This window comes from Drosophila hydei, unplaced genomic scaffold, assembly GCF_003285905.1.
Source record: "Drosophila hydei strain 15085-1641.00,03,60 unplaced genomic scaffold, DhydRS2 tig00000001-arrow-pilon, whole genome shotgun sequence".
In the NCBI taxonomy this organism is placed as follows: domain Eukaryota; kingdom Metazoa; phylum Arthropoda; class Insecta; order Diptera; family Drosophilidae; genus Drosophila; species Drosophila hydei.
Window position 1 is genome coordinate 1,652,509 of NW_022045643.1, and position 16,421 is coordinate 1,668,929.

Here is a 16,421-nt window from a genome sequence, read left to right on the forward strand (position 1 = left end):
CCATGCTATAGCAGCTCTAGTTCCACCCAACTCTGATATATGTATATGTTTAAGACTGAGTTCTTTCATTTCCTTGCAAAAGAGATGGTTGACAAGCGCGCCAATATGCAATAAACATAGAAAAGAAAAGAAAGTCAGGAAAATTGAAAAAAAAACGTAGCGAAAATCCATTTTTAATGCTTGAATTATGTATTTAAATGTAGCAAACTATATGAAAAAAAAACAAAAGTAATATGAATATATATATATGTATATGTATTCATTATATGTATGTGAATTTGTATTCGTAATTTTTAAAGTCTTTTCGACATAAATCGTAAAGTTTCTCGAAATTTGTAGGCGCTCAACTAGAAGCCAATTTCTATATCGTAAACAAAAACCAATTTCTTCGACTCTAAACTGTGCTGCTTTCTTATGTATGTAGTTTTTAATTATGTATATATATATACACATATATACCCATATATATACATATATATAACTAATTTAGCGTACGCTTAAAGACGATATAAAATGAAGGAAACGAAATATGAATTCAAACTTTCACGGAGATCTCATAGCAAAAGAAAACAAAAAGGAAAACGAAACGAAAAACTTGATGAAAAGCGAAAATCGGAAAGTCGTTTGCAGTAACTGTAGAACCATATATATATATATTTTTATCGATATATATATATATATGTTGTTCATGTAGCTTAATAACGACGATTTTTCCTGTTTTCAATTTTTCACAAAAAACTTTTGTTTATAAATAAACAGTTTTTTCTTATATCCACACACACAAACACACATCTATATATATATGGAGACAACAGTCTTTCGGTCACACACACACACATACTCGAATAAGGCACACACACACACATTTATATACTTTTAGTTTTCTTATTGTAAACGCAAACGAATGCAATGCAAAACAATTTATAAACTACTTTAGCAGCTAAGGATATTTGACAAACACACACACACACACACATGCATACACTATATATATGTATGTATGTAATTCGTTTGACTTGATGTAAGCACCGTGTACATAACATTAACACCCCACCAATACTTATACATTAATATATGTAATCCAACCTAAAGCATAAGCCGAAACTAGTTTTCATTTCTTTTAGTTCAAGAAACAACAAATATATAGAGATATATATATCTATATCTATGCATATATAACTATATAGTGAATCGTATACATGTACATTTTTTTTGCACAACCTTCACTACATATATATATATATATATAAATATAAACAATACAATAATTATGATAAACTTTGTCTATGGATTCGTGGCGCTTATGTTTCAATAAGTTTCAACAATGTCTAATTGTTAGTTAAGCTAAGTAAAAGCAGAAGCAAACTAAGAGCTGAGTATTCGACCTACATAGAAATACAATATGAATATGGATATGAATATGAATATGAATATGAATATGAATATGAATATAAATATAAATATATATGTGCTAATTATACAGTAGAGCCTACGTATGAACTACCTAATCTAATATGACGAGTTGACGTTGGCTGCCGAGAGTGAAATAAAAATCGTGTAAAACTGTTTGTATAAAAAAAGAAAAAAACCGAAGCTAACTTTTTGTTTTCTTTTTCATTTCCCATATCAATTTCCCAGTTTTTCTTTTTCCTTCACCTTTTCGTCGCCACCTGTAAAACCGAATGCATTTCCAATTAGAATTTATAGCTATAAAATATACATATATGCAATTCTCTCCACGAATATATACTATATGCGATGCATGCTATATATATAAATATGTATAGGCATGTGTGTATATATGGACAATATTTGCAGATCAACTGAAACTCCCGCTCGCTCTCTCTATAGACAACAGTTATTCAAGTATTACAGGTAAAAAATCTTCAGTTTTTGGCAAGCGAAAAACTGAATTGAAGAAGCATTTTTGAGGCAGCTTGAACGGCTGCGCATAAATTTTATAAAACAAATGCAAATTATTGGTAAAATATAACTACAATTTATAAACAAAATGAAATTTGTGCCAGAAGAAAGAGACAAATTTTTGGCAAAACAAAGAAAAAAACGTTTTCTTAACAGAAAAGAAAATTGCGCTCAGGTTATAAAAAAAGAAAGAAAACTATAAACAAGATTCGTAATTCAATGAAAACAAAAACAAAAAGAAAATATATTAACACAAATATTGCATACGAAAATACATAAATGTTTAACAAAAGGCTGTTTGTAGAAATTGTGACACAGTTTTTTAACCCCAGAACGAAACCAGAAACAAGAAACAAAAATAATAAATCAGTAACGATAAAATTCGAAAGTTTTTGATGTAAATGTGAGTAGAGAACACGCTTAATGTAGAGATCGCAAACCCCATTCGAATTCTGATTGTGAGTGTACTCGTAGTTGCTTAGCCCACTAGTGGAGCCTACTTGTAGCGGGTCCTACGTAGGATCAACCAGCGAGAAATCGTGTAAATACAAATACAAATACAAATACAATAATTATATAAAGCGTATATAACATATATCTATCTGAATATATATAGTAAACTTTGTGATTGCTTCTCATTGATGATACCAACTCGAGTAGATGTCAGATGTAAGCCGGCGTATGCATGCCTCCCTCCAATGCATGGCCACTCCCCAATGATACCAACATGTATAAAGCACTCAAAACACACACACACCCAACACGAATATTATATTGGCCACAACCCCCTACCCTTACCCCTGCCCACACCCGCTTCCCTTCCTACCAAAATTCTCAGATAAATTTGATGTAGAACACAAACCAATGTACGAGTAGTTAACAAGCCATAAACAATATATATATAAATATATATTCATTATTCGATAAATGTTGTAAAAAGAACAGGAAAATCCTATATACTCCATAAGTGTGTATGTATATGTGAAAATATATTAAACAAAAGAAAAACCGAAAATCGTAGCACATTTTGAAAAGCTAAAAATATATATGAAAAATCCATTTCAATTAGATGCTCTCACTACAATTTGCACGCGATCGATAAACTGATCGATAACTGTATATATGTAATTATAATATGTATACCTATTCACACACACACACCCAGTTTAACACTAACTAAATTGATACAACTTGTAAATTATATTCAAAGCGAGCAAAAAAAAAATACTTTTCAAGAATTACATAAAACATAAATACTTAACATTGATACCATAATACACACTAACCCCATTGTATTAACTAAACAAAACAAAATAATTAGACTTACTAATATTATAACGTAAAACTGAGAAAAAAAAACAAATCGAAAAAGAAAAACAGTAAAAAATGCTTTCAAACTAAATAAAGTTCTTTGGAATTACAATGCAAAACAAAAGATACGAAAACAAAAACAAATCACATTTTCTTTTTAATGGGAAAAAAAATCAAAACGGAAAATTCCAATATGATTTTGCGTAACTGCCAGAAAATTAGGTAGGTCAGTACAAATATATTAACATTAATGTATTATAATCTATGTGGAGTCCATTAATAGTTTACATCAATGCGAGTATATGCAGATCTATCAATAGCTATACAGCTTGCTGTAAAAAACACATTTCATTTACAAATTTTAAATTTCGAACCAACTCTATAAATGCGAACTGCTTTGCACTGCTTGCATGTGCAAACATGTAAATGTTATTAACAGCGCTAGTTAACAGCCAAATGTATTCAATGCCAGCATGTTAAGTTTAGTATCACTGCCGTACAATAGCTGGCGCCACAGAACACTGTGCTCAAGACATGAGCTTTCAGCTCTTCAAGAAAATAGAAAATTCACATTTTATGCATTCAGTTCTTGGCTTAAAAGCTCTCTTGTATTCAGTGCTTAAACTAGTTTTGTTATAATTCAAGTTTATGGCTACATATATAAAGGTATGCCCAAGTCTCTTGTACGTTGGGCGCTACAAAATTTGCTTAACACTAACTTTAGGGGCTGCACCTGCACTGCAGTACTTACAAAATATATATATGCATATATATGTTACGCTTTGCATCAGTCTTAAACAACACATGTATTAAAGGGGTTTCTTATAAAATTGTCCTCAGTGGAACCTTAACGGAAATACTAAATGATAAACTCTATAACTAGTTGTGGCTACTCCTTCTTGCCATAGTGGCTGTAGCTCTCCTCGACGAAGATCTGTATGGAGCGCTTGACGTGCTGCTTGTGTGGCTCGGGCAACTGTTCCAGCTTGGGCAGAATCTTCATGAGAAACCGAAAGTCGGGTGAGAGATTGATGTTGGTCTCAGTCTCTGGTAAGGGGGGCGGCTCCTTGATCGGCTCCATAGGCATAATGGAGACACTGGTAGGTAAACTAATGCCAGGTGATCCTTCCAGTTTGACAAAGTTTGTGGGATTTTTCTTGGGCGGCAGCGTTATGTGCGGCTTATGCAGAAGTGGAGCTGGTTTCGTTGCCAGCGGCTCCTGCTTGACCGCCGCCTGATGCTTGATCGTTGGCAGCTTGACCTTCGCCTGGGCCTGCTCCTTGCCTTGTATGCAGCTGAGTATCTCGGGCAGAAACTTTTCCAAATGCTGTGTGAGATTTGCCTGTGGCTTATCTGTGACAATCATCAACTTCTTGGCAGCCGTGTCCTTCTCCTGCTCCACGACCACAAACATTTTTCGCTTCTGCCCATTGGGCAACGTGTTGCCATTCTTCTCGTCCGACTTTTCAGTTATCAAGTAGAGTTTGCGCTTCTTCGCCAGCCCGTTGCCATTGTGAGCATGTGCATCCACCAGAGCGGACAGCGGCATGCTGGCCTCGTAGTCAGAGCTGATGGAGTGCACATCACTCGAAACGGACGAGGAGGAGCATATCGAGTGAGAGCGTTGCGGCACAGGTGTTATTGTGGTCACCGACTTCTCCTGCATTGGCTGCTTTAGTGAATTCCCACTGGAGCTCTAAGAGATCAAAGCAAATATCTTTATCGATTGGCATTTGACTTGGACTCAGAATTGCAATCATTCTACTCACATCGACCAGCTCAATTGTTGTGCTATCTGCCATCGGTTTGGCAGATGTTGCTACTGTTGTAGTTGTTGTTGTTGCTGCTGTTGTTGTTATTTTGTTTGGCTTGTTTAAACGCAACGGCGTCGTCTTGATGCGCGTCTTGGCCATTGCCTCGCCCTGGCTAAAGTGCCTCAAGCAGATGCGCAGCTTTTTCAGACCGCCAAGTTCCTGCACCAGTTGGTCGCTTACTCCGAAATGGCGTAGCCAATAGTTGCAGCTGCAGGAATTACAATTGTCGATTGTTCAGTAAATGGACAAGCTACATACAAGCGTAAGCTTTACATGTGTATACTATGTATGGATGTGTATGAGTGTGTGTGCATGTGTGTGTATTGGTTGTGCAGCACGATTCTCTAGTTAGTCGAACTGCAAGCTCAGCTTGGGTCAACAGCGCAATTTGTACACCAATTGCGAAAAGTTCTTTGCAGAGAAGCTTTTGAATCAAACAACAAATGTACAACAGAACACAAAACAGCACAACATACGTTATACTAACTCTCTTTTCTTAGGCCAAACTTTTTTCTATGGAATTTACCCGAATACTGCACTCTAGCGCTGCTCAGCGTTGCGATCGCTTCGGAAGTTCTTTGTTTACTGTAAAGAACTGCATTGAAGTTTCGTTCTTTTGGCGGTGCTTTTCCTGTGCAGCTTTAAAATTAGATCCCATCTCGCTCTCTCGCACGCACACACCCGTGAAGTTTGCACAAGCTAGTGAAAAGTTCTGCCATGGCCGCCAAAAGTTGTCGCTGAAAAAGCGCTTTTATGCTCATTGCACTGTTACTCTTTGTATCGGTGTATGCACGTTTTTGCATGTGTGGTGCTTTCGCCGCTCTTGCTCTCTTCATCGTCGAGAGCGGAAGTTTGTTGCGTCTTGTGCCGGCTTCCACTTGCTGACGCCGCCCTCCCGCACCATTTCAACAATAACAAGAGTTGTTGCTGCTTATTTGCGTTATGGATAGGCCCAGCCACAGCTGAGACAATTGGGGTGGGTCTGGTTTTATTTTAAATATATCAATTAAGAAATTTTGCTACGAGACTAAATATTTTTTTTTTTTTTTTTTTTTTTTTTTTTTTTTTCGTTTTTATTTCTTTATTTTGTTGCAGCTTATTGTCTTAGACTCTATAGCGCATTTAGCTCTAAACCTTAACTAATGGGAGGGCAGATATGCCAATTATTCTGCACTTGTAGCTACTATCTTAATTAGTTCTAATATTGTCTAGAGGATGCAATCTCTTCAGTCTTCGCCTATTGTTGTTTATAGCCAGGTTGCTTGCGAGATGGTTAGGATGCGCTGCAAGTCTGTCCGCGTATCTTGAACTGTGTCGCCCAATGAGTTCAGCAACTGTGGGAATTGCTAAATCCCTATGTAAGACTGAGTTTCTTACAAACCAGCTGGCTCCAGTCCATCTGCGTAGTGCTTTATTCTGCAGGGTCTGAATTTTGTTCCTTGTAGTCTTCGCCGAGGAGCCCCATAGAGAGATACCATATACGAAGGTTGGGACAACTATTGCCTTGTAGATGGCGGCCTTGCTGCTGTAAGACAACTTGCTTGAAGCTCTCAGCATCCAGTCGAGGGTTTTTAGCTTGCTTTTGCATTTTGAGGTTACTTGACTTATGTGCGCTTTAAAAGTCAGCCTTCTGTCAAGAGTGATACCAAGGTACTTTACTTTTGAGGCTTTGGGAATAGTGGGCCCCAATGCAACGCTTGGGCAATCTCCTCTTCTAGTGGCGAAGGTAGTATGTACAGACTTTTGTGCATTAATGGTGATACACCACCGTTTTGCCCAGCGTCCGAAAGAGTCCAGATATTTTTGTAGTGAGTCTGAAGCTTCTTGCGCAGATACGTGACGTGATAAGATGGCGGTGTCATCTGCATAGGTCGCTATGAGTACTGCATCTGTACTTCCTATATTTGGCTCGGGAGTTGGCATATCTCCTGTGAATAAAGTATAAAGTGTTGGGCCTAGAACACTACCCTGTGGTACTCCAGCCATAATTGGTCTAGTCAAGGATACTGTTTGCCCCCTTGACACTTGGAAGGTTCTTCCAATAAGGTATGAGGATAGCAACGCGAAAAATGGGGCTGGAAGGGTGGTCCTCACTTTCTGCAGCAGTCCCAGGTGCCAAACTCGATCAAACGCCTGTTTGATGTCTAAAAAGACGGCAGAGCAGTACATCTTTTCTTCAAAGGCTCCAAGGATATGGTGCACAACTCTGTGAACCTGTTCCGGTGTTCCATGCTGTCTCCTGAAGCCAAACTGATGGTTTGGAATGGCCTCCTGGCGTCCCAGATGTGTCAGTACTCGTTCCAGAAATATTCTTTCGAATATTTTGGAGAGTACTGGCAACAGGCTAATTGGTCTGTACGACTCAATTTCTCCCACGGGTTTGCCAGGCTTAGGAATCATCACAATCACGGCGCGCTTCCAGCAGGCTGGAAAGTGCCGGATGCGGAGCATGGCGTTGTACACCATAGTTATGTAGTCTATGGTGGAGTCAGGCAGTGCTCTAAGGACTCTGCCGTTTATTAGATCATATCCAGGGGATTTTTTTGCCTTCACTCTTCTGATGTGTTCAAGAACCTCTTCTTTTGTACATCCAGTTATCTGGTCTTCAGCTGGGAGGGGCGAGAGAACGATGTCTTCTGTTGCTTCGATTTCTGAGGCCTCTGCGGTAATCACCGGCGTGAATTGGTCTTGAAGGTGGTTTGCAAAAGCCTCAGCTTGAGCTTCGTCTCCAATGTGCCAGGAACCAGAAATGCTCCGAATGGGATGACGTCGTATTGGCTGCCGTTTGAGCTTTCTTGTAAATTTCCATAATTGAAACTCTGCGTCAGTGGGCGATTCAGCTCGTACCAGCGCATCGCTGATACACCTCTTTTGAAGCAGGGCGAGAGCAGCTTTAAGATGCCTCGTGGCTTCGTTGTACATGGATTTGGCATCAGGCGTGCGTAATCTTAACCAGCGTCTCCTGGCCCATCTTTTGTGTATTAGTAGGTGTTGGGCCTCCAAGGTGAGGGGGATGTTGTACGGAGACTGTTGTCTTGTTTGGCAAGATGGTGGGGCGGCTTGGTGCGCAGCTTTGACTATTTCTTCCTGCAGTTTGTTTGCTGCGTAGTCCACGTCTTCAGGAGTGTTAAGTTCCATTTCTATGTGCAAAGAGTAATGGAGCTCGCGCCTAAAGACTCCTAAATCTGATCCTGCTGGCAGTAGTTGTTTCCTAATGGGCAAGGGCTGTGGCTGCGCGTGGATTGTGACTATTAGTGGCAGGTGGTCAGAGGATAGGTCCAAGGATTCTTCAATGGTCAATTGCCGGTCACAGATGCCTTTGTAGACAGCGAAGTCGATTGCCGAGGGCCTGTGTCCATTAATTGGGTAACGGGTGGGGGCTCCAGTCGCCAATATGCTGAATTGTAAGTTTTGAATCGCCTCAAATATGACTTCTCCGCGACGATTCGCACTATTGCTTCCCCAAAATGGGTGCCATCCATTCCAGTCGCCGCCGATGAGGGTCTTATTCAACCTTTGGCCTAGAACCTGTTCCATGTGATGATCACACAGACCAGTGTTTGGCGGAAGATAAATTGACGCAACTTCGATCGCTCCAATAGACGTAGGCAGGGTGATGGCTGAGACCTGCATTGTTGCGTTGCAAATTGGCAGTAAAGGTGTATGCGGTATTGTTGCTCGTATGAGGATTGAGGATCCACCAAAGCAGTTTGCTCCTTCACCATGAGCCTGATAGTGTTCGTATCCGAAAATTTGTGTAGTGGGGCACTCATGAGTTTCTGTTATTAACATTATATCTATGTTTTCTTGTGAGAGAAACGCAGCCAGTTCCTGAGTCTTGTTTCTCAGGCCATTGGCGTTCCAGATACCCACACGTAAAGCCATTATTTGTAGGCAAGCTTGGTTATGATGGCCATTAAACTGTTTAGCATGGTTGCTTGTTGGGATTGTACTTCTCGCATCGCTTTGAGCTCGGCATTAATTGCGTCAAACTGACGTTGTTGTTGCTGAAGCATTTCAGTGAACAAAGTGTCACTTGTGGTATTCTTATTTGACGGTCCACCTCTAGCGGCCTGTGCGTAAGAAACACCACTAATAGGCGTTGCAAAGCTCGTGGCTTGGGTAATGCTCCGGGGCCTTGTAATTTCGGAAGCAGTACTCGGACCCGTAGACGGTGTTTGTGTGGGACTCCTTTTTTGTGCTGGGGATTGCAATTTGCGCAACCGCTTGTATACTTGGCAGCCCTTATAGTTGGCTGGGTGCTGTAACTCACAGTGCACACAAGTTGGTGCCTGGTCCTTTTCGCGGGTGCAGTCTTTGGATGCGTGTTTCCCGGCGCAACGCACACATCTGGGAGCTTTGTGGCAGTAGCGTTGTGTGTGTCCAAATTCTTGACAGCGATGGCATTGTGTCAGGTCGTTGTATCTTCTTGGCAGTTCCACTGTGCAGCGTTGCCTGCAGACAACTCGAATGTCCAAAATTTCTTTGTTGTTGGGGGCCTGAGCCACGTCAACAAAAAATATATTTAGCGGTGTTTTGTCCATACGGCTCAGTGGGTTGTGCACATTTGTAATTGTGTGGCCTTTGGTTTCCAATTCCTTTTTAATTAGTGTTGTATCAGTGCTGGAGTGAAGCCCTTTGAACACGACTCTATATGGTTTGTCCTCCTTAAGCTGGTAGCAGTGGAACTCCAATTCCAGCTTAGTAAAGTGGTCTATAACTCTGCGATAGTCCTCACTGCATTGGGTTAATACACCTATGTTATTCTTCTTTGGCTTAATTACGTATGATTTAGCATCAATTACTTTATCTATTATCTGTTGAAGTAGGGCCACAGACTTGATGTTTGGACACCATATGGGGGGCGGACGAGGTTTCGGTGTAGTTTGCTGGTCGGTCAATACTGGGGCTTCTGGAGCTACAGGTGATTCGCTGTAGTCTTCATCTTCTTCTACGAGCAGTGAAAATCGATTTTCTGATATTAATGCTGCATTGCTGGTGCTTGGTTCGTCGAAGATGAGCCTTTTCTTGATGGTTTTTGGTGAATTTGGCTGTTTACGTTTCGTGTTTTTGTTGTTAGTGATGCCTTGCACGGAGGCGATATCTATTTTTGAGTTTATTGGCATGATGGAGGCTTGCCTATTTGCCATCACAACGTTAAGCTGGGCTTGCATTTCTGCATTTACCTTTACAGCTGTAGCGAGGTTATTGACATTAGATGTCATCGCGGATTGTGCTTTTGAGTGCAGGCGCACTCGCGCCAAGCGACGAAATTTCGTAAATTGCAATTAAAGCAATTGAGTTACGCGGAAGCAAGCGATAAGAAAACGCTGCGTGTGCGGTTTTTGTTGCTGTTGCGTTGAAGAATGCACCGCAAAGTTCTATTTTTAGAACTCTGCAGCAGTAGAGCTTAAGCGAAGGCTGTTCGAATTCACGTCTTTACAGGTCGAACGACTGATCGCGATTGTGAGACTAAATATTGCTATAAGAATTTAAGTATTTGAGCTCTCAATATTATAGAAAATTGTACTACTACATGCATATTACACTTTTCAGTGTTTGCCAATTTTCAAATTCATCCCACATTTTATGTCCACTCTAAACGCCATGCTGATGGCAATAACTCCAGTGCACAAAATTGTTTTTGCAGCACAAACTTCACGGCCAACAGAGCGCGTTTTGTACGTATTACAAGAGAGCCAGAGAGCTAAAAATAAACCGATGGGGAATATTTCTATGCGTTTGCCTGCGTCCGGCTGGGAGTGTGTGTGGGACGCAGCTTCTTATGCTGCTGTCGCTGTTTCCCTCACACCCACAATGTGCATAATTGCAATACAAATGCATGCATGGCTCGTACCCCGTACTTGTTGTTGTTATTTGTGTTTTGTTTTTGCCATGGCATTGAAATTTTTCTATGAAGCTGATGCGGGCGCCGAAAGTTCAACAACCTTTGACTTGGCGGGAGGAGCGATGCCAATGCAAAAGCTCATTCTCAATTTGGTAAGCTTGCCTGGAATATTATTTGTACACACGCATGACATACACATACACACACATACTAATTTACATAAGTATATACATATACATACATACATGCAGCAGAGAATTTGTGACGCGCATCAAGCTTTGATGCAAGCCACAACAACTCCATAAACAGGTTTTAATGTTGATCGGCTAAATGCAACAGATATAATGAAATTTCGAGTATTCACTTACCGATTTATGTCGTGCACTGGAAAGCGACGCAGCTCCGCAGGGCTGGCCATGCAGCCTTGCATTAGGCATATCCTAGAGCTGATATTGATGAAATGCTGTTTCGCTTCATGATTCGAGAGGTTTGCACTGGGATGCAGCGACATGGCTTTGCAAATGCGCAAATTGCTCATTGTGAATAGATCAGGCAGAAAACTGGGGAAATCTAAAAGAAATTCAAAATTTAATGAGAGCGATTATAAAGTGTAGACTAATTTACTAAATACATTTACATGACTCAAGCATAATAATCAAGCACGAAAATCAGAGAGTAATAAAGAAAGACATAACACACACATACTCACGCACAAATAAAAGTGGAAAGCTTTCAGCGCTCTCTTGTGCAGCTTTCGGTAATAATAATTTGCCGCTGCAGTTTCATCTTTATTTTTTGTAATTTAAAAAGAGCTTTTCTGTGCTAGAACAGCGCTTACGCTGTTGAAAGCTAGCAGCTGCTGCCTTCCTCCGATTGCTGCTGATGTTGCAGTAGTTGTGGAGTTGTTGTTGTTGTTCTTTGAGTTATGCTCCATAACTAAAGTGCTACTGATATTTTGGTTATCTATCTATACGTACCTGTTGAGTTGAATAACCTTCCTGCACGCCACAGTGCGCGTTGTTATTGTGGCGTGCTTTGGCCTGACACGATTATCAAGAGCTCTTTGTGGGTCGTTTTCTTGAATTCTTCTCAAAAGCTTAGCAAATGTAAGGCGTTTACTTGTGCAGCTATAGTATAGGTGTCTCTCAGTTAGCTCCGCTTGTTTGGGATTACGTTCTGTCCAAGCTACGTCATGGTATCTCAAAGACTGCCAAAAGTTTCGCCTGCGTCATTTCAAGTATAATGTAAAACGTATTGAAAGCTGTCGGGCTGGCGCTTTTGTTGCTCTTTCAAAGCTCATAACTCGTGTTTTTTCTTTCTTTTCGTAAGCTTGGTTTCCATTGTCGCTCAGTAGAGAGGAAAGCTTCCGTTCAGCGCTGAGAGCGATATATATTTGGAGGGTGGCCTACAAGGTGAAAGCTTTTAAATTGTGGTACGAGATCGTAAATATTTACTACAAAAGCTTCACACATAACTTTCTGAATAAGGCTCGCAAAGCTTTGTAAGATACGTATGATATGAGTATGGTATCAAAGATAATTTATATATTAACTAAAAATTCAATTTTAGATTTAAATATTAATTTGTCTTATCATAATTGACGACCATAAATTACAGTGAGCATTCGTAAAATGTTAATTAAAAGTGTTAAAAGCTTTTCATAAACAACATTGGTCAACGACAGGTGTTAGGTGCAGCGTCGGCCCAATCAATTTTTGTGCATTAATAATAATTTGCTGGAAGCACGCTTAATACGCTATTCAAAAGCCAATCAATTGGCCATAAATTTCAATAGCTGCTCACCCAGCAGTAATTATAAATAAATATATAGAAAAACTCTTGAAAACTGCAGATAAGCAACTCGACTTGTGCCATCATTCATATTCAGTTTTTTCCTCTCCACAAAGTTGTCAATTAAAATTGTGTAAACAATTTTTGCGGCTTGTCAATTGTTCGGCAGCCTCTTTATGACCAGCCCCAATGCTTCACGCCTTGCGACCGTTAAACAACTTTAATAGTTGGCGGGGCTTTTTTTATGGACACCAGATAGTATTGTCGTAAATTGTGCTATTAAAAAAAAACAAGTTGGAATTTGAGACGACTAATTCGCAGTTCTAAGCGGCTGATTGCATTTTACGATCATAATTACAAATAGGGCTCTAAGTTGTTTTTCAGCCATGCCAATGCCTAAACCATTAAATACAAAAACAATTGTCAGAAACATACAAAAAATGGAATAAACTGCATTTCAGTTCAGTCCGCGTTTCTCTAGTTTGATTGAATGAATGATTTGTTGCCGACTTGAAAGTGTTTGCCATTGACGGCGTCTCGCGGCGATGCCAGACGTCGATAATAATCATCAGCTAGCTGGCTGGCTGTCTGTGTGTGTGTGGTCTTTTAACTGTTAGCCAGTCAGCCAACGAGTGCTGCTTGAAGGCAAAACGTTTGCCTCAGCCCGCTGATTATGTGATTAGAATATTGACAATTAAGCGCACATAAATTGATTTACTTGTAATTTTTAATGGCCTCTTACGAGTCCAATTGAAACAAGTGCTGTACATTGTCCAGTGAACACACAGCATTTAGATACAAATGATAAACTACTTTAAAAATGCTTGAACACAAAAAGAAGAATAAATTAAAATTAAAAAGTTCTTGTCAGAAGTGGGATTCGAACCCACGCCTACAGAGTAGACTGCGACCTGAACGCAGCGCCTTAGACCACTCGGCCATCCTGACTGTTGTTGTGGTCATGCTCAAGAACCAATGGCATTCTTTGTGACTGACAGCCATTGTCAGTGGCTCGATGGTGGCTTCTCTATTTTTAGCATATATTGTTACTACATGTGTGCGTGTTTGTGAGTGCGAGTGTGAATGTGAATGTGAATGTGTGCTGGCCAATCACAGTTGGCTCTTTGAACTTGGGCTGCCTACGCAAAGCGAATGAAAAATTGCATGTGGCGCCCGGAGGCAAAGACAAATTGCACTCGTCGCGTCGCGTCATGGAAAGGTGTGTACACACTGACAACGTGCAACAAAATGAAACAATAATTATATTTCGAGCGTGATAAATGCAGCGATGCAATTGATAACAACAATAATAATAATGAAAAGTAACTTCAACCGAAATCAGGTCAGAAGCATTCATCACATTGAATAAGTTCGCCGATTGGCAACTGTCAGTTTTTATATTTATTTTCATTTGTTATGCAACCGGCCAGACGGACAGCACCACCCACTGGAGCAGTGGAAACTGTTGCAGTTGCAGTTGCAGTTTCTGTGGCTGTTGCAGTCTTGCATTTTCAATGAGTTATGCAAATTAATTAAGTTATAAGCAAATGTCAACTCTGGCCAATGGCCAATGGCCAATGGCCAATGTTTTTTCGCGCGCCCTGGCCAATGCTGTTGACATTTCACACGCAGCTGCTGCAACTGCAGCTACTTGTTGTTGCAGCCACTTGTTGCTAGTACCGGTCGCACGCACTTTCAATGCATTTCAATTAGCTTCGACTGCTATTGCTGCTGCTCCACTTTGACTTTGAGCGCCGAGCTGGGGGCCTCGAGTGATATTTTCATTTTTATAGCTTGATTGTAGACATTTGATAGGCATTTATATATGTTAATCAGTTGGCTGACCTGACAGCTAAAGTTAATTAAAGTTTACGCTTTCAGAAACCATAAATTCAATGCTTGCCAAGTAACTACTCCACTCGACTCTACTCCACTCAACTCTACTCTACTCTACTCTACTCTACAAGTCGTAATATCCATTAATTCGCATGATTACTTTGCAGAGCCATCATGTCATGTCCACAGACATACACACATACATACGCACGCGCATGTATGTAGGTATGTGTCAGCATAAATTCATTGTGATTAATGGTAGACAAAGTTCTTAGACAACTGACCCATTTCCTATGCATTTGTGGCTCGTCTAATAAAGCGCGCAAGCAAAAGCAGTTGAAATAAAATTAGCAAATTGCCCGAATGTCAATCAAAAGTCATCAATCAAAATTTATGCTACTGTCAGCTTGACACAATATGTATATAAAAATATATGGATATAAAAAAAACATAAATATTATACATATATAGCGCAACGGGGCGCGGCAGTTGCAGTTGCAGTTGCAGTGGCACTCTGCTCCACTTCCAATTGCAGCAGGCAATGGCAGTGGGTGCAGCCCAACACGGCGGCTGCTTGTAAATTAGCATTACAATGGCCAGTTAACTGGGTCAACAACCATAAGAACAACAACAACAACAATTATAACAGTTGTACAAAACTTCCTAAACATCAGCAGTCAAAGAAGACTTTAAAGGGCTTGCAAACACCTTTCTTAAAAACTTGTTCTTTAATAACTTGGCTTAAGCCATTAAGCCAGTGTTGGGAGAGAATCTTCAATTATTTTTAGACTCGAAGTACTTGAGTTATTTATCTACTCGGCTTTTTTGGACTGTCAATAATACTAAATATTTATCAAATCTTATCTAGTCTTATTCACGATGCAATTTGTCAAGCAAAATTCATAATTCTATCAATCATAATCCAAACTTCTGCTTAATATGTTATTTTTATCTATTTATTATTTATTGTTCACAAAATTAACATTGACAAATGTTTTGATCACTTCTAGATACTAGATCTTCAATATATAAATAAATATATTTTTAGTTTTTCATATATAACTTACCCTTTATTCCATAACTCCTGCAATACTTATTCAATATTTTTTAAAAATTATAAACATTTTTAGAAAAAATCTTTGCAGCTTAACAGATTCTTATCTAATCATAAAATCGCTTATTTGTTCAGCATTGCCACGATTTATGAGCTGTTCGCTTGGACACCACCCGCCCAAGAGCCAAAAAGCAGAAGTCAACAGACTCTTTCAAGTTCAAAGTTGGGAGTCGTAGACAAACGCACAGCCAAAGCGGGCAGACAGACAATTGAAAGACCACTTTAAGAGCTAGAAGCATTAATCATTTGTTTTGGACTTATGTACATATCTACATACATATTTGTATATATTCTATATATGTTCTTAGTGGCTTTTCTCTTAGCGCAGAGTCGCGACATTTTATGCCAAATTTGAGCAAAGTTAATTAACAGGTTCATTGTTTCAGATGTTTGCCTGTTCTGCGCTCTTTTCATAACACACACTCATATACACACACACAATATGGGCGATTATGGGGGCGTATACGTAATGTTTAAGCGAGAGCTCTGAGGCACAAAGAAAGCGAGCTGAAATCAATTTGAAAACACGTTTAAACGCTTGTTTCTGTTTTTTGTTTTTGCCGCTTGACTAATAGAAATTTAATTAGCCATGCAATTTTGTATTTTTGCCTCTTCTCTTCACTTTTTTGCTGTTTATTTTTGTTTTTTTTTTTTTAGTTTTGTTTATGGTTTTTGCGCTTTGAGAGTTCGCACTGCACGTGCAGCTAAAGCTTTGACATATGAACGCCTGCTTGTGCGTTTGTGTGTGTGTGTGCTACCCACGCATGCGGGCTTGACGCTGCCT

General features: G+C 39.8%; 1 protein-coding gene and 1 non-coding gene across 4 annotated transcripts; both read right to left on the reverse strand.

Annotated features, from left to right (window-relative positions):
• Positions 1–3,815: 3,815 nt before the first annotated feature.
• Positions 3,816–12,086, reverse strand: LOC111603057. Of its 3 annotated transcripts, XM_023320514.2 has the most exons (4): positions 11,874–12,086; positions 11,265–11,466; positions 5,004–5,256; positions 3,816–4,930 (listed from the first exon to the last, which is right to left on the reverse strand). In XM_023320514.2, the coding sequence occupies exons 2-4, from the start codon at positions 11,432–11,434 to the stop codon at positions 4,124–4,126; spliced, it is 1,230 nt and encodes a 409-aa protein (XP_023176282.2). In that variant the 5' UTR covers positions 11,435–11,466; positions 11,874–12,086; the 3' UTR covers positions 3,816–4,123. The 3 variants fall into 3 exon arrangements, with proteins under 3 accessions (XP_023176282.2, XP_023176283.1, XP_023176284.1); XM_023320515.2 differs by lacking the exons at positions 11,265–11,466; positions 11,874–12,086 and adding an exon at positions 5,575–5,641; XM_023320516.2 differs by lacking the exons at positions 11,265–11,466; positions 11,874–12,086 and adding an exon at positions 5,536–5,615.
• Positions 12,087–13,552: 1,466 nt separating this feature from the next.
• On the reverse strand, positions 13,553–13,635 carry Trnal-cag. Its single transcript has one exon. It is a non-coding gene; the product is annotated as a tRNA-Leu (tRNA).
• Positions 13,636–16,421: the final 2,786 nt, after the last annotated feature.

Coding starts and splice junctions, on each gene's coding strand:
- LOC111603057 (XM_023320514.2), bottom strand. CDS start 11,434: ATGAGCAATTTGCGCATTTGCAAAGCCATGTCGCTGCATCCCAGTGCA. Junction 5,257..11,264: donor CCAGTGCACGACATAAATCG/GTAAGTGAATAC, acceptor TAATTCCTGCAG/CTGCAACTATTGGCTACGCC. Junction 4,931..5,003: donor CAACAATTGAGCTGGTCGAT/GTGAGTAGAATG, acceptor TTGATCTCTTAG/AGCTCCAGTGGGAATTCACT.